This window comes from Nerophis ophidion, linkage group LG04 (assembly GCF_033978795.1).
Source record: "Nerophis ophidion isolate RoL-2023_Sa linkage group LG04, RoL_Noph_v1.0, whole genome shotgun sequence".
Taxonomy (NCBI): domain Eukaryota; kingdom Metazoa; phylum Chordata; class Actinopteri; order Syngnathiformes; family Syngnathidae; genus Nerophis; species Nerophis ophidion.
The window spans coordinates 36,219,503-36,243,713 of NC_084614.1; the positions used below are offsets into that span (position 1 = coordinate 36,219,503).

The 24,211-nt window shown below is 38.8% G+C and overlaps 2 protein-coding genes across 2 annotated transcripts in view; one reads left to right on the forward strand and one right to left on the reverse strand.

Annotated features, from left to right (window-relative positions):
• eral1 (Era-like 12S mitochondrial rRNA chaperone 1) overlaps nucleotides 1–17,905 on the forward strand; it is a 35,244-nt gene extending 17,339 nt beyond the window's left edge. The window contains exons 9-11 of the mRNA XM_061897986.1: nucleotides 364–513; nucleotides 2,874–2,951; nucleotides 17,651–17,905. Of these exons, the coding sequence (XP_061753970.1) occupies nucleotides 364–513; nucleotides 2,874–2,951; nucleotides 17,651–17,773 (351 nt within the window). The 3' untranslated portion in view covers nucleotides 17,774–17,905. The remainder of the gene's footprint in view (nucleotides 1–363; nucleotides 514–2,873; nucleotides 2,952–17,650) is intronic.
• The window catches only part of fam222ba (family with sequence similarity 222 member Ba), a 157,927-nt gene that overhangs the window by 122,259 nt on the left and 11,457 nt on the right, over nucleotides 1–24,211 (reverse strand). The window lies entirely within an intron of this gene.

Below are 24,211 nucleotides of genomic sequence, written 5' to 3' on the forward strand. Positions count from 1 at the left end.
ATTAATGTGCTAAAGTACATCTTACTATTATGAATACTGTTATGCTGAAGTACATCTTACTATTATGAATACTGTTATGCTGAAGTACATCTTACTATTGATGTTATTACAATTATTATGTTTAAGTACAACTTACTCTTAGTAGTATTACAATTAGTATGCTAAAGTACATCTTACTATTGTTATTATTATTATTATCATCATTTTATTAATATTATTATTAAAATACTAAAGTACATTTTACTATTATTATTATAAATATGCTAAAGTACTTCTCACTATGATTATTATTACTATTTTTGTCCTCAAGTACATCTTACTATTTCTATTTTTTTTACGTGGTCATCTTTCTTTTCATCCCAGAGTTACTTAATGGTTGCAGCCAAGGGTGGATCTTGGCAGTACCACAGCAAGGTTCTGACAGATCAGAGTCCAGTGGAACTGTGCACCGACACAATCAGAGAGAAGCTTCTTGAACATCTACCCCAGGAGGTGCCATATTTAATTACACAGGTGACTAAAGGACCTCGTCATGCATGTTGATGAGTCATCATAATGGTTCATATAAGATGTTACTACAGAATACCCACCAGAATGTATTTGAAGATTTTTGTTCTTTCTTGGTTTTATTTGCACACTTCATTTAGGTAAACGAATAATTAAAGGAACTTTGTCTCATAAGATGGCACGAAATGTAGTACCCAAGCTATCAAATTTAGCCCAATGATTACCACAACAACCTTAGTATGTACAGGACATAATCAATTTAATATATTAGAATATAGTTATAAAGTAGGTTATAAATGGCATAGGTTGGTAGAAAAGAAAAACTAGAAAATCAAATAGATTGTTTTTCTGTAGTGCAAATATAATGTAAAACTGACGATAAACCAAACCAATGTTTTTATTGTACAGTTATGTTAACAATGTATCTATGTAGACCAGGGGTCACCAACGCGGTGCCCGCGGGCACCAGGTAGCCCGTAAGGACCAGATGAGTAGCCCGCTGGCCTGTTCTAAAAATAGCTCAAATAGCAGCACTTGCCAGTGAGCTGCCTCTATTTTTTAAATTGTATTTATTCACCAGCAAGCTGGTCTCGCTTTGCTCGACATTTTTAATTCTAAGAGAGCCAAAACTCAAATACAATTTGAAAATCTAAGAAAATATTTTAAAGACTTGGTCTTCACTTGTTTAAATAAATTCTTTTTTTTTTTACTTTGCTTCTTATAACTTTCAGAAAAACAATTTTAGAGAAAAAATACAACCTTAAAAATTATTTTAGGATTTTTAAACACGTATTCCCTTCCTTCCTCTTCTTTCCCGACAATTTAAATCAATGTTCAAGTGTTTTGTTTTTTTATTGTAAAGAATATTAAATACATTTTAATTAAATTCTTCATTTTAGTTTCTGTTTTTTCGACGAGGAATATTTGTGAAATATTTCTTCATACTTATGATTAAAATTTAAAAAAAAATATTCTGGCAAATCTAGAAAATCTGTAGAATCAAATATAATTCTTATTTCAAAGTCTTTTGAATTTCTTTTAAAGTTTTTGATCTGGAAAATCTAGAGGAAATAATGATTTGTCTTTGTTAGAAATATAGCTTGGTCCAATTTGCTATATATTCCAACAAAGTGCAGATTGGATTTTAACCTATTTAAAACATGTCATCAAAATGCTAAAATTGATCTTAATCAGGAAAAATTACTAGTGATGTTCCATAAATTATTTTTTTTATTTTTTTCAAAAAGATTTTAATTAGCTAGTTTTTCTCTTCTTTTTTTTCGGTAAAATTTTGAATTTTTAAAGAGTCGAAATTGAAGATAAACTATGTTACAAAATTAAATTTTCATTTTTTTCGTGTTTTTTCCTCTTTTAAAACGTCCAATTAAGTGGGGTTTTTTCATAATTTATTCTCTACAAAAAACCTTCAGTAAAAGGAAAAAAAATGTACGACGGAATAACAGAAAAAAATACAACTTATTTAAGTGTGTATCAAGCTGGTAGCCCTTCGCATTAATCAGTACCCAAGAATAGCTCTTGGTTTCAAAAAGGTTGGTGACCCCTGATGTAGACCAACCTATCAATTCGTCCTGGTCCACAGTGTTATTTTATTATTCCAAAGTGATGACAACGTTGACATACATGGGAAACTGCTTATACAGTAATCCCTTACTTATTGCTGTTAATTGGTTCCGGAGATGACTACAAGAAATTAATTAATGCGATGTAGGAATCATTAATTATAAATCTAATAATTTCATTGCTAAAGCATAGAAAAAACTGTTTAGTACATTCTAAAAAACAATTTCAACATAATGAGAGCCCTCTAGACATGAAATAACACCTTTTAGTCAACTTTACACTCTTTTTATCCAATATAGTACGGCTTCCTGAGGCTGAGCCAATCAGTGACCACAATACTGAGGCTGAGTCAATCAGTGACCACAATACTGAACAGTGCGCTCTAAATGGTTTGGTCCCCTCCAGTGGCCGTTACTACTGCAGTATTGATATTTTTCTATTTTATGCTTGAAAATGGTTAATTTAGGACCAATTCAGAATATGCTTTTTTAATATCTAGAAAAAGAATCAGCAATGTTGTGAAGGTGATATTTTTGCCCCTAAACCCCTAATAGTAAAACTATACTGCTAAAAAACTGCACACTTGCTACTCTTAAGTTATATCCAAGTGTATTACATTCTTAAAATGTGAGCTATCTTAAAATGTGAGCTGTGTATTTTGACTTTTATGACATATTGTTTGTGAAGGAGTGAACTACCTGTAGATTTTTCGTTGTGCATCATTAGCAGGAATTGACTTGATGTCTGCTGTTGAAATAATTGTTTTTAAATGTCTTTGCTTTCAGGATGTTGAGCTGTGGGAAGAGGATGAAAACGGACTGAACGTTTCAGTGAAAATTCTCACTCAGAAAGAAAGCCATTTCGTGAGTGGACTCATTTGTATTTTTGAAATATTTTAAGTATTGCCTTTGATCATACCACAATTATACTGTCAATACATTTTATATCAATTTACCGTGTTTTTCAAGCCATGGTGCGCACCGGATTTTAAGGCGTACTGCCGATGAGCGGGTTTATTCAGGTCTAAAGTCCTACAAAAGGCACACAGGATTATAAGGCGCATTAGAGGGCTCATATTATTTTTCTACATTTAAAACACTCCCTTGAGGTTTACATAACGTGTAATGGTGTTTCTATGGTCAAAATATTGCATAGATAGCTTTCTGACCGTCTCTTATTACAAACCCTGTTTCTATATGAGTTGGGAAATTGTGTTAAATGTAAATAAAAACGGAATACAATGATTTGCAAATCATTTTCAACCCATATTCAGTTGAATATGCTACAAAGACAACATATTTGATGTTCAAACTGATAAGCATTTTTTTTTGTGCAAATAATCATTAACTTTAGAATTTGATTCTAGCAACACGTGAGAAATAAGTTGGGAAAGGTGGCAATAAATACTGATAAAGTTGAGAAATGCTCATCAAACACTTATTTGGAACATCTCACAGGTGTGCAGGCTAATTGGGAACAGGTGGGTGCCATGACTGGGTATAAAAGCAGCTTCCATGAAATGCTAAGTAAATCACAAACAAGGATGGGGCGAGGGTCACCAATATTTGTAAGCAAATTGTCGAACAGTTTTAGAACAACATTTCTCAATTAGGTATTGCAAGGAATTTAACGATTTTACCATCTACGGTCCGTAAAATCATCAAAAGGTTCAAAGAATCTGGAGAAATCACTGCACGTAAGCGATGATATTACGGACCTTTGATCCCTCAGGCGGTACTGCATCAAAAAATGACAGTGTGTAAAGGATATCACCACATGGGCTCAGGAACACTTCATAAGACCACTGTCAGTAACTACAGTTGATTGCTACATCTGTAAGTGCAAGTTAAAACTCTGCTATGCAAAGTAAAACCCATTTATCAACAATACCAAGGAACGCCGCTGGCTTGGCTGGGCCCGAGCTCATCTAAGATGGACTGATGCAAAGTGAAAAAGTGTTCTGTGGTCTGACGAGTCCACATTTCAAATTATATTTGGAAACTGTGGACGTGGTGTCCTCCGGAACAAAGAGGAAAATAACCATCCAGATTGTTTTGGGCGCAAAGTTCAAAAGCCAGCATCTGTGATGGTATGGGGGTGTATTAGTGCCCAAAGCATGAGTAACTTACATATCTGTGAAGGCACCATTAATGCTGAATGGTCCATACAGGTTTTGGAGCAACATGTTGTCATCCAAGCAACTTTATCATGGACGCCCCTGCTTATTTCAGCAAGACAATGCCAAGCCACGTGTTACACTAGCATGGTTTCGTAGTAAAAGAGTGCAGGTACTTTCCTGGCCCGCCTGCAGTCCAGACCTGTCTCCCATCAAAAATGTGTGGCGCATTAAGAAGCGTAAAATACGACAGTGGAGACCCCGGACTGTTGAACGACTAAAGCTCTACATAAAACAAGAATGGGAAAGAATTCCACTTTCAAAGCTTCAACAATTAGTTTCCTCTGTTCCCAAACGTTTATTGAGTGTTGTTAAAAGAAAAGGTGATGTAACACAGTGGTGAACATGGCCTTTCCCAACTACTTTGGCACATGTTGCAGCCATGAAATCCTAAGTTCATTATTATTAGCAAAAAAAAAAAATATATTTATGAGTTTGAACATCAAATATCTTGTCTTTGTAGTGCATTCAACTGAATATGGGTTGAAAAGGATTTGCAAATCATTGTATTCCGTATATATTTACATCTAACACAATTTCCCAACTCCAATGGAAACGGGGTTTGTATAATTTTCCTTAGAGAACTCTCCTGAAGGAATCAATAAAGTACTATCTATCTATCTATCTATCCATCCTATCTATCTATCCATCTATCTATGTATCTATCTTCAGGATGCGCCGGGCAGGTCTTATTTACGTGGCTCCACTTTGACCGAGTCTTCTCCTCGTCATCTTTGTTGTACCTGTAGTTTTAGTGCTTCTAAAGCGAGACTGACAGCTATAAGTTAGAACTAGGGTTGTACGGTATACCGGTATTACTATAGTACCAGGATACTAATGAATCATATTCGGTATACCGCCTCTAAAAAGTACCGGTCTCCCACCCGTCGTGTCATGCAGAACGCCCTCAGGAATAGGTGCTTTAAGACATGGCTAGCTAGCCAGTTGCTAATGTCTGTCCATAGTTAGCAGCCTTGTAACTGCTTAATTATCACTAATCCTTGTCTCCATGGAGACAAATCAAGTATAATTATTTCAAGTATCAGCCCTGCAGGTCATGCAATAGCCCTACATGCTTCGCACCGCAGCACATTGGAATCGTGATAAAGGATGAGTATAATCTTATCTTAGTTGACACAGCCAACACAAGCTTTCATTATGTCCAATCATTATCCATTCAGGCGACCTTCTTGATTTTGAACACACTGATCACATGTGAATGAAGTGCATACTTAAAGGCCTACTGAAACCCACTACTAACGACCACGCAGTCTGATAGTTCATATATCAATGATAACATCTTAACATTGCAACACATGCCCATACGGCCGGTTTAGTTTACTAAATTGCAATTTTAAAAATCTCGCGAGGTATCCTGTTGAAAAGGTCGCGGAATGATGGCGCTTATGTTGACGCGTGCTTGTGACGGTATTGGTTGGAGCGGACATTTCAGCCCAGCACCACTCACGGCCAAGAGTCGTCTCTTTTCATCGCATAATTACACAGTATTTTGGACATCTGTGTTGCTGAATCTTTTGCAATTTGTTCAATTAATAATGGAGACTATAAAGAACAATGCTGTTGATGGAAAGCGGTGGATTGCCACTGCCTTTAGCAACCGAAACACAGCCTGTGTTTCTTTGTTTGTTGTGAAGCTTTAACACAGAGCGGTCAAGCGAACATGTTTCTCTACCACATGTCAACCAATTGTGATATTAAGTTGGCTCTTACCGGAGACTTCAGCGGATTATGCGACCTCCTCCTGCAGCTGTCAAAAAGGCAGCTGTGATTTTGGCTCCTCCATTGGCATCTCTCAGAGACACTGGCGTTCACCGCAGCCCTCCGACTTTCAGGTATGACTTTATAATCTCACTAAAACACTATTAACACAATAAGCAGATAAGGGATTTTCCAGAATTATCCTATTAAATGTGTCTAATAACATCTGAATCGCTCCCACTGCCGCCGCTTGGAGCCGTCGCCTTTTCTTTTTTTTCTTTTTTTTAGTGCTTCAGTCTAACTTTCCTCATCCACAAATCTTTTTCCTCGCTTAAATTAATGGGGAAATCCTCGCTTTCTCGGTCGGAATCGCTCTCGCTGCTGGTGGCTCACATTATAAACAATGTGAGGATGTGAGGAGCCCTCACACCTGTGACGTCACGCGCACATAGTCTGCTACTTTCGGTACAGGCAAGGCTTTTTTATTAGCGACCAAAAGTTGCGAACTTTATCATCGATGTTCTCTACTAAATCCTTTCAGCAAAAATATGGCAATATCGCGAAATGATCAAGTATGACATAGAATGGACCTGCTATCCCGGTTTAAATAAGAACATCTAGTTTCAGTAGGCCTTTAATCAACAGCCTTACATGTCGCACTAAGGGTGGCCGTATGAACGCCATCCAACACTGTCATAAACTTATGCCATATTATTAAACCACACTAAACAACGATGACAAACACATTTTGGAAGAATGTTAGCACCGCAAAACAATGTAAACACTTTGATTGATTGAAACTTTTATTAGTAGATTGCATAGTACAGTACATATTCCTTACAATTGACCACTAAATGGTAACACCCGAATAAGTTTTTCAACTTGTTTAAGTCGGGGTCCACGTTAATCAATTCATGAACAAATTCCCAGAATTTCCTGCAGCACCGAATCATCTGGGACGCTACAATACAAACAAACGCCTTTGGTTGATTTACACTTAACATCCACTATAATGATACCAAGTACAATTGCGTATCTAGTCGATACTACAATGATTACATCAATATTTTTTAGCATCACAAAATGTTCTTTCGTTTAAAAAAAATATATATTATGTTTATAGACTCAGGAAATATGTCCCTGGACACATGAGGACCTTGTCCTGTAACTACTTGGTTTCGGATCAATACCCAAATTTGTGGTATCATCCAAAACGAATGTAAAGTATCCAAACAACAGAAGAATAAGTGATTATGTGTAGATAGAACATGTTTAAATGGAAATTAACAAGATATTAACAGTAAATGAATAAGTAGATCAATCATTAGTTTCTACCACTTGTCCTTAATATTGTTGACAAAATAATAGAATGATAAATGACACAATATGTTACTGCATATGTTAGCAGCTATATTAGGAGCCTTTGTTTTCTTTACTTACTACTAAAAGACAAGTTGTCTTGTATGTTCACTATTTTATTTAAGGACAAACTTGCAATAAGAAACATGTTTAATGTACCCTAAGATTTTTTTGTTAAAATAATGCCAATAATGAATTTTTTTGGGGTACCCTTTATTTATAAAAGTACCGAAAAGTGGCAAAATATTTTTTTCTAAACAATTTTTTGAATTTTTCCTATCGTTCGCAATCATTCTGAGAGACAAGGAGACAAAAGCTTTTTAGTAGTTTTTGCATTCTGAGATAGGCGCCAGCGCCCCCCGCGACCCCACAAGGGAATAAGCGGTAGAAAATGGATGGAAGCATTCTAACATGTAAAAGTTGGTTCGTTTTATGCAGCCAGCAATGCAGCTAATGTGAGTAATCTATTCTATCTCTAAATCATTTTAAAAATGCATTGAAAATAATAATATAATAAATAATGACGATGTTAAAACATGTTTTTTTTTATTTTGCAAATGTATTGAAAATAAAAAAAACTTGTGTACATAAATATTCACACTACATAAGTGTTCACAGTAGGGGTGTAACGGTATGTGTATTTGTATTGAACCGTTTCGGTACGGGGGTTCCGGTTCGGTGCGGAGGAGTACCGAACGAGTTCCACACTAACCTATGAAGTAGCCGCCTATGCTAAAGTCTTAACAGGTTGCTCCGCTCCGTTCTGCCTCCGTCTCTGTCTGTACACAGCACCCTGCATTGTCCCTTCCACACAACCATCTGATTGGTTACAACCGTAGCGGTAACAAGCCAATCAGCAGTGCGTATTCAGAGCGCATGTCGTCAGTGCTTCAGCGTCGAGCAGATATGTCTTCAGCAGGGGAGCAACGGACTCTCCCAAAATTATACAAAACACTTCCAAGTCAACTACTTTCTAAACATCACTATGAGCCCGTTGACCTTCTAAAAAACAAACTGCAGCTCAGCTCACTTGCAGTCCTGGTTTGAGGTGAAGGCTAGTTAGCTTTTAGCGTAACGTTAGCTCATTTTGCGGCGTGTGTGTGTGTTACGGACAGTGTTGATTGAGGTGTGTTGAAGCAGCAAAAAAGGACATCATATTAAATGAAGAGTTTCTGTCTGATAGTGGATATAATAATGTAAGTGCATCATAAAGCCTACATGAACTCCATGGTGTTCAGGGACGAATAGTCTCTCCTATTGCTATTGTACTATTTTTTCAGCAATAGTTACATCAATCATTAGTAATGTAGCAGCCTTGTTTTGAATGGCAGGGTCCCTGCTATCACATGTTGATAAAAATATAACATTTACATAATAAAAATCAACTACAGGCTTCCCAAATGCTGTAATAAATTTAGCATGATGAGTTAACTTGAAACTGTTTAATGTTGCACTTTTTATATGTAGAAGAAACGTTGTCATTTTATTTCGTCTAAGCAACAACCTGAGGCAGTTTAATGTGGATTAACGTGGGCAGACTTACTATAATGTTCCCAATGTTAAAAGGATCAAGCCATTGTTTACAAATTTGGTAAATAACCAAAAAATTTATATTTTGTTGTTTTCTTACTGTACCGAAAATGAACCGAACCGTGACCTCTAAACCGAGGTACATACCAAACCGAACTTTTTGTGTACCGTTACACCCCTAGTTCACAGCCTTTGCTCAATACTTTGTTGCTGCACCTTTTGCAGCAATTACAGCTTTAAGTCTTTTTGAATACAATGCCACAAAATTGGCACACCTATCTTTGGGTAGTTTCGCCCATTCCTCTTTGCAGCACCTTTTAATCTCCAACAGGTTGGATGATATGTGTTGGTTTTCATCCAGGATGTCTCTGTACATTGCTGCATGCATCTTCAATCAATCAAAGTTCATTTATACAGTCCTTAATCACAGGTGCCTCAAAGGACTACACAAACCACAATGACATTAATCATGATAATGTGAGAGTCCAGTCCATTGGGGGAAAGCAGAGGGTCGTAGAAGGTCTCCATCAAAGTAATAGACATGACTTCAAACAGCAAGCACCTCCTGCAGACTGGTATTCCTCCAAGGATTATCCTTGCAGGAGTGGCTGTCCAAAGACAGAGAGAAGCGTCAGGTCAACAGAGCCTATTTGATAGCTACACTATACAGATGAGTTTTAAGGTGGAACCTAAATGCTTCTAACGAGATGGCATATCGAACTTCAATATTTAAAAACACTGTAGAGGATTGCAGACTTTTTTTAGGCTCTGGGAATCACTAACATGCCGGCATTTTTGGAACGTAGATTTCTGGATGGAACAAAGGGTACAATACAATCATCAAGATAAGATGGTGCTAAACAGTTAAATATTTTGTACGGAAGTAATAAAACCTTTAAAGTCACCTAAAGTGTACTAGGAGCCAGTGCAGGTCTGCCAGTATAGGCGTAATATGATCAAACTTTTGTGTCCTAGTCTATAGTCTAGCAGCCGCATTTTGAAGCAACCATAATCTTGGAGAGGCCCGAAAATAATGTTGCAGTAATCGAGACGACATGTAATAAAAACATGTAAATGATCTTAGATTCACTGATGGACAAAATGGAATAGATTTTAGCGATCTTACAGAGATGAAAGAAGGTTGTTTTAGTTACGCTCTTAATGTGCAGCTCAAACAAGAGAGTTGGGTTGAAAAGAATTACTGGGATTCTTCAGAGTTGCTATTTTTGGTTGTTTTATTATTTAATTTTTAAAGTGATATCCTTTAACAAGTGCCTGAGTCTAGCAGGACTGATAAACAACATTTTTGTTTTCTTAGCGCCAGGAAGTTGCTGGACATCCATTGTTTAATTTCATTAAAGGCCTATTGAAATGCGATTTTCTTATTTAAACGGGGATAAGCAGGCAAATTGTATGTGTCATACTTGATCATTTCGCGATATTGCCATATTTTTGCTGAAAGGATTTAGTAGAGAACATCGACGATAAAGTTCGCAACTTTTGGTGCTGATAAAAAAGCCTTGCCTGTACCGGAAGTAGCAGACGATATGCGCGTGATGTCACGGGTTGTGGAGCTCCTCACATCTGAACATTGTTTACAATCATGGCCACCAGCAGCGAGAGCTATTCGGACCGAGAAAGCGAGGATTTCCCCATTAATTTGAGCGAGGATGAAAGATTCGTGGATGACGAAAGTGAGAGTGAAGGACTAGAAAAAGAAGGGAGAAAAAAAACTAGAGGGCAGTGAGAGCGATTCAGATAGGGAAGATGCTGTGAGAGGCGCCGTGGCAGCCGTGGGGGTGGCAGGACCACTCAGCCAGACCCAACCGCATCAAGGGATAGAGCCAAACCGCTTTCAACCCAACGCTGACGGTGACGGTCAGGACGACGCAGTTGATATTGATGCTGGAGTAGCACACGACATAGATCGCCTTCCGAATACAGAATGGTAAAAAAGGATCGCTGGATAATACACTGTACTTTGTGTGTGTGGTCCAATCCAACCGTGTTCGCTTGACATCTTTGTTCCATAATAAAGCTTGACTGTCATCTTTCGGGAATGTAAACAATGAAACACCGGCTGTGTTTGTGTTGCTAAAGCCGGCCGCAATACACCGCTTCCCACCTACAGCTTTCTTCTTTGATGTCTCCATTGTTCTTTGAACAAATTGCAAAAGATTAACCAACATAGAAGTCCAGAATACTGTGAAATTTTGCGATGAAAACAACTACTTAATAGCTGGGCACGATGCTGGCACAAAATGTCCTCTACAATCCGTGACGTCACGCGCAGGCGTCGTCATACCGAGCGAGACGTTTTCAGCAGGATTTTTCGGCGCAAATTTTAAAATTGCACTTTAGTAAACTAACATTGCATGTGTTGCAATGTTAAGATTTCATCATTCATATATAAACTATCAGACTGCGTGGTCGGTAGTAGTGGGTTTCAGTAGGCCTTTAAGACATGCCTCCAGATGAGTACAAGCATTAGGGGATGCAAAGTTGGCTGTCATTAGCTGAATTTCCCCCAGGAATCAATAAAGTACTTTCTATTCTATTCTATAATAGTGAAAATTATCACCGTATTTGCAAATTATGTTGCCCCGCGGCAGCATGTACAGGACTGTCTCAGAAAATTAGAATATTGTGATAAAGTCCTTTATTTTCTGTAATGCAACTAAAAACATGAAAATGCCATACATTGTGGATTCATTACACACCAACTGAAATATTGCACGCCTTTTTTATTATTTTAATATTGCTGATTATGGCATACAGCTTAAGAAAACTCAAAAATCCTATCTCAAAGAATTAGAATATTTCCTCAGACTAAGTAAAAAAAAAAAAAGATTTATAACAGCAAAATAAAATCAAACATTTGAAAATGTCAATTAATGCACTCAGTACTTGGTTGGGAATCCTTTTGCCAGGATTACTGCATCAATACGGTGTGGCATGGGGGCAATCGGCCTGTGGCATTGCTGAGGTGTTATGGATGCCCAGGATGCTTCAATAGCGGACTTTAGCTCATTTGCATTATTGGGCCTGGTGTCTTTCAGCTTCTTCTTCACAATAACCCTCAAATTCTCTATGAGGTTCAGGTCAGGGGAGTTGGCAGGCCAATGGTGGACAGTAATGCCATGGTAAGCACAACAGTTACTGCTGGTTTTGGCACTGTGAGCAGGTGCCAGATCATGCTGGAAAATGAAATCATCATCTCCATAGAGCTTATCAACAGATACAGCTTCAATAGCCGTATTCCCATGGTCAAGCCACTCCTGAACTCTAGACAATGGAAGTTCCCTCAGTCAGCAAGGGTTTGGGGAGCCATGTCAGCTGCTGGTTTTGGTCCACTGTTTTTCATCAAGTCCAGAGTCAATGCAGCTGTGTACATGCTTCCATCTGTTTTAAAGCTCTATGGAGATGATAATTTAATTTTCCAGCATGATCTGGCACCTGCTCACAGTGCCAAAACCAGCAGTAACTGGTGTACTGACCATGGCATTACTGTCCTCGATTGGCCTGCCAACTCTCCTGACCTAAACCCCATAGAAAATATGTGGGGTATTGTGAAGAAGAAGCTGAAAGACACCAGACCCAATAATGCAAATTAGCTGAAGGCCGCTATTGAAGCATCCTGGGCATCCATAACACCTCAGCAATGCCACAGGCCGATTGCCTCCATGCCACGCCGCACTGATGCAGTAATCCATGCGAAAGGATTCCCAACAAGTACTGAGTGCATTAATTGACATTTTCAAATGTTTGATTTTGTTTTGCTGTTATAAATCTTTTTTTTTTTTTACTTGGTCTGAGGAAATATTCTAATTTTTTGAGATAGGATTTTTGAGTTTTCTTAAGCTGTATGCCATAATCAGCAATATTAAAATAACAAAAGGCTTGCAATATTTCAGTTGATGTGTAATGAATCCAGAATGTTTTTAGTTGCATTACAGAAAATAAAGGACTTTATCACAATATTCTAATTTTCTGAGACAGTCCTGTATATTCTTGGTAGGGCAGGGCCAAGCAGAACCCTGTGGGACTCTGTATGTTATCTTAACACACTCCGGGGTATAAAGTAGTGGTGTGGGAAAAAATTGATTTGAATTTGAATGGCGATTCTCACGTTGTGCGATTCAGAATCGATTCTCATTTAAAAAAAATATAATTTTTTGATTTATTTTTTTTTATCCATCCAACAAAACAATACACAGCAATACCATAACAATGCAATTCAATTCCAAAACCAAACCTGACCCAGCAACACTCAGAACTGCAATAAACAGAGCAATTGAGAGAATACAGAAACACAACACAGAACAAACCAAAAGTAGTGAAACAAAAATGAATATTATCAACAACAGTATAAATATTAGTTATAATTTCAGCATAGCAGTGATTAAAAATCCCTCATTGACATTATCATTAGACATTTATAAAAGTAAAAAAATTGAACAATAGATTCACAGTGGCTTACACTTGCATCGCATCTCAAGCTTGACAACACACTCTGTCCAATATGTTCACAAAGATAAAATGAGTCACATTTTTGGTTCGTTTAATAGTTAAAACAAATTTACATTATTGCAATCAGTTGATAAAACATTGTCCTTTACAATTATAAAAGCTTTATACAAAAATCTACTATGCTTGCATGTCAGCAGACCGGGGTAGATCCTGCTGAAATCCTGTGTATTGAATGAATAGAGAATCCTTTTAAATCGGAAAAAAATCGTTTTTGAATCGAGAATCGTGTTGAATTGAAAAAAAAAAAAAAAAATCGATTTTGAATCAAATCGTGACCCCGAGAATCGATATTGAATCGAATCGTGGGACACCCAAAGATTCGCAGCCCTAGTATACAGTGCATCCTTTTATTGAGATACGAGTTAAGTAAAAAAAAGCCAGGTCTGACATATCGACACATGATTTAATGCATTCTAATAGAATGTTATGATTAACGGATCAAAAGCAGCACTGAGATCAAGTAGCAGCAACATGGATGGCGCAATGGCATCAATAGTTAACAACAAATCCATCCACCCCATCCATTTTTTACCGCTTATTCCTTTCCGGGCTGCAAGAGGGGCTGGGGCCTATCTCAGCTGCATTCAGTTGGTACGCGGGGTACACCTTGGACAAATCATTAGTCACTTTTGCGAGGGCCTATCAGTAGAATGATTTGCCCTGAACACCCAACTGGAAGGGTCCACAAATATTGTTAGACGCTAAGTATTCATTCAGCTGTTGTGCGAGAAAAATTTCCAGGTTTTTGGAGCTAAACTGGAGGTGCGATACCAGCCTGTAGTTGAGCAGGAGGCCAGAACCGAGGTTAGGTTGTGTAAGCAGTGGATAGGTTATTATTATTTATAATTTGTTCTATAGTTGGGCAGCACGGTGAAACGGGTTAGTGCATGTGCCTCACAATACGAATGTCCTGTGTTCAATCCTGGGCTCGGGATCTTTCTGTGTGAGTTTGCATGTTCTCCCCGTGACTGTGTGAGTTCCCTCCGGGTACTCCGGCTTCCTCCACCTCCAAAGACATGCACATGGGGATAGGTTGATTGGCAACACTAAATTGGCCCTAGTGTGTGAATGTGAGTGTGAACGTTGTCCGTCTATCTGTGTTGGCCAAGCGATGAGGTGGCAACTTGTCCAGGGTGTACGCCGCCCGAACGCAGCTGGGATAGGCTCCAGCCCCCCCCTGCAACCCCTAACGGGACAAGCGGTAGAAAATGGATTGATGGATGGTTGGTTCTATAGTTGTCTATAGTAGGAAATGTGTCACTTTTATCTCTGTAAAAATATATACGCTACATCATGGTGTGCTCTTTATTGTCATTACAAGTACTACAACATTTCCTTTTCACCACAAACCCATCCAAGATTAGACAAAAAACATTGTACAGGTGGACAGAAAAGGAACAGTGATGGGTCGCCACTTAAAGGCAGGCGCTTTGTAAAAGGTGGGAAAAAGGTGGACGCTGGGGAAGAATTAGTTAAAATACAGTAAATCTCACACAGGCCTGATTGGTGGAATGCTACAGAGATGGTTGTCTTTCTGGAAAGTTTTCCTCTCTCTACAGAGGAATGCTGTAGCTCTGACATCTGTGGTGCCCTCCAAGCTTTGTCATTGTCATCCCATTGGGTTGAGTTTTTTCTTGCCCTGATGCGGGATCTGAGCCGAGGATTTTGTTGTGGCTTGTGCAGCCCTTTGAGACACTTGTGATTTAGGGCTATATAAATAAACATTGATTGATTGACTGCCCAAGATGCGCCCGCGTTCTCCTGCCCCTTACAGGCCTGCGTGGGAACTTTTCACCACCTGCAGAGGGTGCATGCACACTGACATACGCACATCAATCACTCCAAAAAATTGAACAAGCATTGGTTTGAGTACAATTCTCTATTAGACTCCTTCAAAAAGACTTGAGGCTGGACAAACCCTGTTTCCATATGAGTTGGGAAATTGTGTTAGCTGTAAATATAATAGAATAGAATAAAAAGTACTTTATTGATCCCTGGGGAAATTCAACGTAATACAATTATTTGCAAAACCTTTTCAACCCATATTCATTTGAATGCACTACAAAGACAAGATATTTGATGTTCAAACTCATAAACTTTTTTTTTTTTTGCAAATAATAATTAACTTAGAATTTCATGGCTGCTATACTTGCCAAAGTAGTTGGGAAAGGGCATGTTCACCACTGCGTTCACCTTTTCTTTTAACAACACTCAATAAACGTTTGGGAACTGAGAAAACTAATTGTTGAAGTTTTGAAAGTGGAATTATTTCCCATTCTTGTTTTATGTAGACTTTCAGTCGTTCAACAGTCCGGGGTCTCCGCTGTCGTATTTTACACTTCATAATGCGCCACACATTTTCGATGAGACATAGGTCTGGACTGCAGGCAGACCAGGAAAGTACCTGCACTCTTTTTTTTTTACGAAGTAAAAAATAAAAGTGTAACACGTGCTTAATGTGGCTTGGCATATGTTGTTCCAAAACCTGTATGTACCTTTCAGCATTAATGGTGCCTTAACAGATGTGTAAGTTACCCTTGCCTTGGGCACTGATGCACCCCCATACCATCACAGATGCTGGCTTTTGAACTTTGCGTCTGGATGGTTTGCTTCTTCCCCTTTGGTCCGGATGACACGATTTCGACTATTTCCAAAAACAATTTGAAATGTGGACTCGTCAGACCACAGAACACTTTTCCACTTTGTATCAGTCCATCTTAGATGATCACAGGCCCAAAGGAGCCGGGGGCATTTCTAAATGTTGTTGATAAATGGGTTTCGCTTTGCATAGTAGAGCTCTTACAGATGTAGCGACGAACTGTATTTAGTTACAGTGGTTTTCTGAAGTGTTCCTGAGCCCATGTGGTGATATCCTTTAGAGATTGATGTCGGTTTTTGATACAGTGCCGTCGGAGGGATCGAAGGTCACGGTCATTTAATGTTGGTTTCCGGCCATGTTGCTTACGTGGAGTGATTTCTCCAGATTTCTTGCAATTGCACTTTGAGAAACGTTGTTCTTAATCTGTTTGACTATTTGCTCATGCAGTTGTGGACAAAGGGGTGTACCTCGCCCCATCCTATCTTGTGAAAGACTGAGCATTTTTTGGGAAGCTGTTTTTTTACCCAATTATGGCACCCACCTGTTCCCAATTAGCCTACACACCTGTGGGAGGTTCTAAATAAGTGTTTGATGAGCATTCCTCAACTTTATCAGTATTTATTACCACCTTTCCCAACTTCTTTGTCGCGTGTTGATGGCATCAAATTCTAAAGTTAATGATTATTTGAAAAAAAAAAAAAAAGGTTTATCAGTTTGAACATCAAATATGTTGTCTTTGTAGCATATATTTATTTAAATATGGGTTGAAAATTATTTTCAAATCATTGTATTCCGTTTATATTTACATCTAACACAATTTCCCAACTCATATGGAAACAGGGTTTGTAATTGCTGCCAAAGTATTGAGCGAATGCTCTGAAAACTTATGTACGTGTGATTTATTTTTATGTTTTAAACTTAATAAATATGCACTTTAAAAAAACATTCACACATAATGTCTGTATAATTTCAAAGACAAAAATGAATGTATTCCTTTTTTATTCCTTTTAACAAAATGTAAAAAAATAAATAAAAATGAAGCGCTGTGAATACTTTCCGGATGCACTGTATAACTGATCCTTGACACATGCTTACTATTTTAGCTGATTTTGCAGGTACACACTTTACAGTCAAAATAATTCCGTGCTTGACGCATGCCAACTGTTAGCATGGTAACGTTTGCATTTTAGCATGCTAAGTTTTATAACAAACTTTGCAGGCATACACCTGAGTTATATAATTGGGTACTTGACGCATGCCAACTTTCTACATGTTAATGTTAGCATTGTAGCTTTTTTTTGTCCAAGTTTATTTTACTGATACTTGCATAAGAGTAGTAATTTTGTTTATTAAAGCTATCTGGCTGGTGCGCTAACTTTGAGCATTTTAGTTCGGCTTCAGTTTTCCCGTACTCATCTGCAGTTTCTTCTGAAATAGCATATTGTAGTTTATTATTACTATTCACTTCCTCTAAACAACTCTTGTATGGTTTAGTTACAAAGATGTATCAAAAATGTTGGATTTACAAAGATAATGCTCAGTTTTTATTATGATTATTATGTATAACTAACTATGTTTGCTATTGCAGTTGCCAAGTTACTAAATATGGTAACAGAAGATAAATAATATGTACTGCCTTTGCTCTTTAGAGGATGGCGATTGGCACTGGAGGCCAGGTGATAGCACGTATCGCCCAGGAGAGTAGTGAGCAGCTCACACACATTTTCCTAAAAGAGGTCAAACTGAGGCTCTCGGTCAAGATGAAGAAGTGATGGAAGAGGATGAGATGACTGAAAGTAACATTTTCTGTAGGACTGTGAGTGACAGAAAAATGTTGACACAAGGCAACGCGCTTTGTGGATCACTTTATGACAGAGTGTTCCAATAAAACAACGATGATGCTCCCTTTTGTCTGCATTATTTAAAGGATTTTTTATTTATTTTGCTTGTACATTGTGTAAAGGGGAACATTATCACAATTTCAGAAGGGTTAAAACCAATAAAAATCAGTTCCCAGTGGCTTATTTGATTTTTTGATTTTTTTTTTCAAAATTTAAACCATCCCAGAATATCCCTAAAAAAAGCTTTAAAGTGCCTGATTTTCGCTATCTGTGAAGCCATCGTCCATTTTCCTGTGACGTCATCCAGTGATCCCAATACGAATAGCACAGCAAGATATAACGACATTAGCTCGGATTCAGACTCGGATTTCAGCGGTTTAAGCGATTCAACAGATTACGCATGTATTGAAACGGATGGTTGGAGTATGGAGGCAGATAGCGAAAACGAAATTGAAGAAGAAACTGAAGCTATAGAGCGAATAGCTATTGACGCTATTTGGCCATGTTTGCCCTAGCATCGCCGGTAAAATGTGCAGACCAACGATCGGAAGTTTCGCATCTTGTGACACTGGATCAACTTAAATCCATCGATTGGTAAGTGTTTGTTTGGCATTAAATATGGGTGAAGGGAAACACTGGATGTAAATAGTTTGAAATGTACATACAGCTAGCCTAAATAGCATGTTAGCATCGATTAGCTGGCAGTCATGCCGCGACCAAATATGTCTGATTAGCACATAAGTCAACAACATCAACAAAACTCACCTTTGTGATTTAGTTGACTTTATCGTTGGAAATGCATCTGCAGGTTATCCTTACATCTCTGTGCCATGTCTGCCCTAGCATCGCCGGTAAAATGTGCAGACACACCGGCACATTCAATGGGGGTCTGGAGGCAGATTTCTTTGACTTTATCGTTGGAAATGCATCTGCTTTGAGTGTCGCAGGATATCCACACAATCTTGCCATTTCTGTAGTAGCATAGCTTTCGTCGGTAAAGTGTGCGGAACAAACGACTGACCATTTCGTCGGCTTTTCCCACACCCTCGTATTTTGAACAAATTTCGTCCAATTTCTTGCCACTTTCGCATCTTTGGGCCAGTGGTGCAACTTGAATCCCTCCCTGTTAGTGTTGTTACACCCTCCGACAACACACCGACGAGGCATGATGTCTCCAAAGTTCCAGAAAATAATCGAAAAAACGAAATATAACAGAGCTGAGACGCGGTGTTTGTAATGTGTTTGAGAAAATGGCGGCTTTATTACCTAGGTGACGTCAGGTTCTGACGTCGTCGCCCCGAGAGCGTCAAATAGAAAGGCGTTTAATTCGCCAAAATTCACCCATTTAGAGTTCGGAAATCGGTTAAAAATATATATGGTCTTTTTCCTGCAACATCAAGGTATATATTGACGCTTACAAAGGTCTGGTGATAATGTTCCCCTTTAAAGTATTTTTTCTTAATGTCATCAATTATTGTAATTATTGGAACTTCAATATTTTATTTCTATGTATACGCACAAGATATTGGGGGCCACATAGATAATGATGAAAAACATCCTATTATCAATGTTAAATAATAAAAAAAAACTATCCACCAAAAACAAATTGATCATTAAAGTGTGCTTTGACAAACTGCTGGTGGTTTAGCTGTAACTGTCAGGTTTTGTCGGCAGTTATATGGTCACCTAAAAATTTCAGTATATGTGTGTATATATATATATATTGTGTGCGAGCGTGAGTGCTTGCGTGTATATTTATATATATTGTGACAAACGCACCCAAGTTCTCCGAGTGTCGCTGCCAGGGCATGAAATTGGCACCTGCCCACACGCCAAATGCGGGTAGCTTTTGTGATTGGTGGATGAAACTGTCAATCTACCTGCCACATTGGCGGGTAGCCAATAAGACAACACAACACTAAACAAGTGTTGTGTGTTGTTGACCAATCAGGTAGCCTATGTTTTTTGTGTGTTCTAAGCAAGCCCCCGCGCCATTTTTTGGTATTTTAAAACCAAAATGTGGCGGCGTATCGCTGGTGTTAAGAAGCCGGCGCCGGCTTTAACAGGCCAACCAAAGGAGGACGAGAAGGACGATTTGGAAAAAAAAAAAAAGTTTTAGTGCGAAGTGGAAAGTAAGCGGGGATGGCAAGTTTCGCGACTGGCTAATCTACGACGTCACAACAGACTCAAAAACTCCTTTGTCCCACACGGCATTAGACTGTACAACTCCTCTCTGGGGCGGGGGGCGGGGGCTACAAGGATGACAGGGGATGCAAAACAATAACAGTGCAATACGTTTTCATAACATGGTCACTACTGCCTAGTTTGTCTTGTTATTGTTGAGTAAATGTGATCGCATTGTTATTAATGCTGTTTCTGTGTATCATGGGAAGAGAGGCTTGCCGTTGTTGTTATGCGCCTCCAATAGGTTAAATACGGTAGTGCCGGCTCGTCCATGTTATCATCACGTGAGCTCTTCCGGTTCACTTCGCGCGAGAGTATACGAGAGACTCACAGAAAGAAGCGCGATGAAGTTGTGTTCTATTTTCCACTGTTACCGATGTTTTGTTTCCCGGTGCTGTGAGGCATTGTACTGAACCATCTTTAAAATAAACCATCTTTCTTTTATATACAACTGGAGTATTCATTGAAGATGAGTGAAGAAAGAAGAAACCTAACAGGTTATGAGCCCAGACATGCAACGGGAGGAAGATGGCAGCCCCTGGTCTTCGATGGAAACGAGGACAACTACGAACTTTGGGAAGTAAAATTTCTTGGTCACATGAGACTTGAACGTTTAAAGGACATAATACTTTTCTCTGGTGAAGTGGACCCAGAGAAGAATGCAGAATGCTTTGCAGAGCTAATCCAGTTTCTAGACGACAAAAGTCTGTCGTTGGTGATGAGAGACGCTGCCGACGATGGTCGCAAAGCACTACACATTTTACGGCGCCATTATGCCAGTGATGGTAAGCCAAGAATTATTTCCCTGTACAACGAATTGTGTTCCCTGAAGAAAGTTTTAGAAGAAACTATTACAGACTACATCATTAGAGCCGAAAAGATAGTGACTGCTCTAAGAAATACAAAGCAAGTAATAAGCGATGAGTTGAGCATTGCTATGGTTCTGCGGGGCTTACCGGAACCATACAAACCATTCGTCATTCACATGACACAGAGCAACGATGAAGTGACTTTTGTGGAGTTCAAGAGCAAACTACGAAGCTACGAAGAGACAGAGAAATTTGAACACAAACCAAAATCAGATAACGTAATGAAAGAGGACATAGTGTCAGCGACCTGTTATGGATGTGGGAATCGTGGACATTTTGCGAGAAATTGTCCACACAAAACAACACTAAAGTGGTGCAACTACCACAGAAGCACAACACATACAGACGAGACGTGCAGAAGAAAAACCAAGCCTGACTCTGCTAAACAAACTATGGAGAATGAAGAAGATTCAAAGGAAAGTGGCACCTCCTTTGTGTTCCAAGCCAGTCATTTGGTGCTTCCAGACGGCATCAAACAAAATGGACTGATGGTGGACTGTGGGGCGACGTCACACATAATCACTGAGAAGAGCAAATTTACACGATTTGATGAGACTTTTAACCCAAACAAACACTACATGGAGTTGGCTGATGGAACAAGGAAGAACAACGTGGCGCTGAAGAGAGGCGATGCAGTGGTTCTTCTACGCAACACGGAGAGGAAAAGTGTCCCCGTCACACTGAAGAACGCCTTGTTCATCCCAATCTACCCACAAGACTTCATGTCGGTGAAAGCAGCCACGACTGATGGAGCTCAAGTGATCTTCAAAGAAGGACAAAACCGGCTCATCACGAAAGAAGGAAACACCTTCAAGTTAGAAGTACACGAGAGACTTTACTACCTCAAAACGGTAAACCATCAAAAACCATACGATGACTCTGCATGACATGATGTCAAAAGACAAAGTGAATCTATGTTGTGATGTGAAAACATGGCACGAGATCTTGGGGCACTGCAATGTGAATGATGTGTTGAAGCTTCAAAATGTGGTGACAGGCATGACAGTTACAGGAGATGCAAATATAGAATGTGACATTTGTACACAAGGAAAATTCACTAACACTAGGAACAAATTACCTGATGTCAAAGCTAGTGCACCCCTAGAGCTGGTGCACACTGACCTGGCCGGCCCCATTCACCCCATTGGATTAGATAGGCATAAATATTCAGTCTCATTTACTGATGATTATTCAAGGGCAGTGTTTGTTTACTTCTTGAAGAATAAGAGTGAAACTACCCTTGCGACAGAGAAATTCATTGCAGACGTTTCCCCATATGGCAACGTAAAATATATGCGCTCAGATAATGGAACTGAGTTCACTGGAAACGATTTTCAAACACTTTTGAGAGGGAAAGGTATCAGACATGAAACATCGTCACCTTATTCTCCTCATCAAAACGGTACAGCTGAAACACAGTGGCGAACACTGTTTGAAATGGCAAGGTGTATGCTCCTAGAAAAAGAGTTACCAAAAACATTATGGCCTTATTCTGTTAAAAGTGCCGCCCATATTCGGAAGAGATGTTACAATGACAGAACAAAGAACACACCATAGTTCATGCTAACTGGAAATAAGCCCAACATTTCAAAAATGTGGGTGTTTGGCTCAGAGTGTTACGCATACACTCACACTCACAAGAAACCTGAACCAAGGTGTGAGAAAGGAGTATTTGTGGGCTATAGTAAAATTAGTCCAGCATACTTGGTCTATGATCCACAGTCAAGAAAAGTGTCAAAACACAGACTGGTAAAATTCACCAAAAAGAACACTGCTGAAAAAGACACACAAACAAATGCGTATGACTTGGACATTCCAGATTGGGAAAGCAATGAATCCAAACTACCTGACACTGTGTCAGAAAAATCAGGGAGCTTCGAAAGTCAAACTGTACCTCAAAATGATGTTGACAACCAAACACAAACTCTCGAAGTAGAGGAAGAGGTGGTGTTAGATGATGCCACAACTAACGTAGAGACTAGGATAGAACAAAGAGGTTGTTACCCAAAGAGAGAGAGAATTGTTCCTACAAAATACTTGGAGGAATATGTAACAAATATTGCTGATATCAATGAAAGCCATGACGTTATTGATCACTGTTGCAGGACAGTGTGTGGAGTCCCAAAGACACCCTGATGTCATCAGAGGCAGCCAGCTGGGAAAAAGCCATGAAAGACGAGTTAGCATCTCTCAAAGAAAATGAAACATTTGAACTAACAACATTACCAAAAGGGAAAAATGCAGTAGGCGGAAAGTGGGTTAATGCCCTCAAAGAAAACACAGAGAAAGCACAGCTTTTCAAAGCTAGATATGTTGCCAAAGGATACAGTCAAACTGAAGGTATAGATTATCAAGAAACATTTGCACCAACCGCAGTCATTACTTCTGTGCGTGCATTGATGCAAATAGCTGCCCAAAATGACCTCACCGTCCACCAGATGGATGTGAAAACGGCATATTTACATGCCCCCATTGATGAAAAGATATACCTAGAACAACCAAAAGGTTTTCAGAAAACATCGGACACAGGTGAAAAACTAGTATTTAGGTTGAAGAAATCAATCTATGGCCTAAAACAATCTGGAAGAAATTGGTACAAACTTCTAAATGATCATTTAGAGCAAAACAATTTCAAAAGAAACCTATCTGATCATTGTCTCTACCGAAAACAAACAGAAAATGAAACAGTCATTGTCATCATCTGGGTGGACGACCTGATCATTGCTGCAAGTAGCAAAGAAGCACTTGAGCAATTCAAAAACATAATGAAAGCCAAATTCAACATGAAAGACCTCGGTAAGATATCTTATTTCCTGGGTATTCCTTTTGAACAGAAACAGAATGAAATCAAGATGGATCAAAAGATGTACATACAAAAGATGCTTGAAAGGTTTGGCATGTCAGAATGCAAACCTAGAAGCACTCCTGAACAGAAAGTAGTACTGAACAAAAATCCAGTTAATAGACAGAGGTCCAACATATTGATGTCAAATATCATTTAATTCGTGAGGCACTCACTGAAGGGAAAATTTCATTGGTCTACTGTCCTATAGAAGACATGGTTGCAGACATCTTAACCAAACCTACTTCAAGAGTCAAGATTTGACAAATTCAAATTATTTTTTTTGGGAAACTAATGTGTTTCACTGTTTCATGGTCATGAGATCAAGGGGGGGTGTTGAGTAAATGTGATCTCATTGTTATTAATGCTGTTTCTGTGTATCATGGGAAGAGAGGCTTGCCGTTGTTGTTATGCGCCTCCAATAGGTTAAATACGGTAGTGCCGGCTCGTCCATGTTATCATCACGTGATCTCT